The sequence below is a fragment of the Alosa pseudoharengus genome, unplaced genomic scaffold (assembly GCF_046254945.1).
Source record: "Alosa pseudoharengus isolate Yale_2024_CS ecotype anadromous, Long Island Sound unplaced genomic scaffold, YU_APseudo_1.1 YU_APseudo_1.1_scf_10, whole genome shotgun sequence".
Classification (NCBI taxonomy): Eukaryota; Metazoa; Chordata; class Actinopteri; order Clupeiformes; family Clupeidae; genus Alosa; species Alosa pseudoharengus.
In genome coordinates this window covers 6,242,501-6,245,000 of record NW_027468565.1, presented here as the reverse complement: position 1 = coordinate 6,245,000, position 2,500 = coordinate 6,242,501, and the positions used below count along the sequence as shown (strand labels likewise).

At 49.2% G+C, this 2,500-nt stretch overlaps 1 protein-coding gene across 6 annotated transcripts in view; it reads right to left on the bottom strand.

The window, feature by feature from the left end:
- mef2aa (myocyte enhancer factor 2aa) overlaps window positions 1-2,500 on the bottom strand; it is a 97,129-nt gene that overhangs the window by 52,279 nt on the left and 42,350 nt on the right. For all 6 annotated transcript variants that reach the window (XM_076262309.1, XM_076262301.1, XM_076262317.1 and 3 more), the window contains exon 4: window positions 850-1,053. In XM_076262309.1, the coding sequence (XP_076118424.1) occupies window positions 850-1,053 (204 nt within the window). The remainder of the gene's footprint in view (window positions 1-849; window positions 1,054-2,500) is intronic.

Below are 2,500 nucleotides of genomic sequence, written 5' to 3'. Positions count from 1 at the left end.
TCCCCTCTCCTTTCCTTTCCTCTCCTTTGCTCTCTTCTCCTCCCCTTTTCCTCTCCTCTCCTACTCTCTCCTCTCCTCTCTTTCCTCTCCTCTGCTCTCCTCTGTTCTCCTCTCCTCTCTTCTCCTTTCTTCTCTTCTCCTTTCTTCTCCTCCCCTTTTCCTCTCCTCTCCTACTCTCTCCTCTCCTCTCTTTCCTCTGCTCTGCTCTCCTCTCCTGCTTCTCTGCTGTGCACTGCTCAGCTCGACTGATAGATGCCTTTTGTCAGTTGCTGACCCGAACCGAAGCTGAACTTATCAGGCTGTGCAGGCGTCCTGTGCCATATCGGAGCACCAGTCAGGAGGAAACTGTTAGCCAGACGGCTGTCTGCCTCCAGACTCATCCACACACACACACACACACACACACACACACACACACAGGATCAGCTCACCACACCACACCACATCGCACCACAACACACACACACACACATACATCACAACAGCCCTCGTGGTTAAGGCCATTATCACTGTCTAATAGCCATCAGGCTGAAGTGCTGTAAATTTCCGGTGAAGTGGCAAATGATTGGGGGAATTTTAGGCTACTCCTTCCATGCTCTCTCTTACATGTAGATGTACTATACAAGTTCTACTTCCAGTAACTGTCAATTTGGGGCAAAGGTTTGTGCCGTTGTGACCTTGTCATTTGTGTATGAAGGGGATGTGTGTGTGTGTGGGGGGGGGGTTGTCATGTGTGACTATCTCTGTATGTGTGTGTGTGTGTGTGTGTGTGTGTGTGTGTGTATGTACAGTACGTGTGTGTGTGTGTGTGTGTGTCATTACAAATGATGTAAGCGATTTCTCACTCACCTCGACGATATCCGAGTTGGTTCTGCTCTCGTGGGGCTCGTTGTACTCTGTGTATTTAAGCAGGACTTTGTCCATGTCAGTGCTCGCGTACTGAAAGAGTTTGTTTGAGCTGTTGAATATGATCAGGGCTATCTCACAGTCACATAATACACTCAGTTCGTAAGCTTTCTTCATCAAGCCAAACTTCCTCTTCGTGAAGGTGACCTGGCAACACACACACACACACAGAGAAAAAGAGAAATCATTAGATGTGTCTGAAGAGCTTCTTTACAATAAATATTAGACATGTTCCCAGTTCCCTCCCTAAAACTAACCCACAGCATACTCAATGTCACCACCTGATTGCTCACACTAACAAGCTCTAGATCTAGCAATTACAGGACCATGATGTCATTTCCAAAGAGATTATTGAACTGATGATGCATTTGCATTTACTGTCAGTATGTTTCAGTTTGGATAGACATTCCTGCTACATGACTGAAAGCAAAACTAAATATCATTTAAAACCATATGAAGTATGATTTAATTTAACCACCATAACCAGGACTTCCTGCGCTAGAATGTGAAATACTGTACTGCAGGCCTACTTAAAGAGAGTTGGACTTTACGAATAGACAGCTTAACTGCCATAAGTGATTGATTTGACTGTCACGTGTGGATGAGAACGCATGTTGTGTCAGCGTATCATCTTGTGTTTGCCCCTCCATAAGAACACAAGCGCTGAGAGGGGCAACTTCCAGGCAGTGGCCCTCCCCAGACAGCAAGGCCAGAGGTCAGACAGAGGAGGCCCCCGGTGTGGACGGGCGCATCGGGGCAGAGAATGGTCTTATGGGAAAATGAACAGCGCTCTATCATGCAAGGGGTCGGGTGAGATGACAGCGGCACTGCCCCCCCCCCCCCTCCACTCTGCCCTCTCTTCTCCTCGCCGCCTGCCTGCCACTGTCGTAACCTGACTCCTGGCGAAGGACAGCAGGTCATGCCTCACTTTGGTTGAAACCTGACCCCCATCCACCCACCCTTCAAACACACACACACACCCACAAACACACACACACACACACACACACACACACACACACACACATATTCACACACAAACACACACACACACACACACACACACACATTCACACACAAACACACACACACACACGCATTCACGCACACACACACACACACACATTCACACACGTCCTACCTAAAAACACATACACACACACGCATTAACACATCCAAACACACACACACACACGCACAGACACACACTTCTTTCTGCCTGACTACTACCGCCGTGTGCCTGTTTAGGGGCCGCCGGTGTTCTGGGCTTTGAGCGGGTGCCAGCACTTCCTCTCCTGCAGTGCTCATTCAGCGCTCCTCACGCTGGGGACCCAGACCTCAGCCCCAACCTCATCCTCATTCACACCGGCCCAGCCCGGCCCAGGCGCTCTGAGCGGGGCCATAAATAATGCATGGCCACCTCTTTTGGCTCTTGTGTTTTACAAACAGCAACAGTCAACAGAAACATAGTATTTTTCATTAAACAACAGGCCGGGGTGACAGAGCCACCACCAGCCAACAGCAACAGTGCCAGCAAAACAAGAGGGAGGAGAGAGGAGGAGAGAGGAGAGTGGAGAGAGAAGAGAGGAAAATT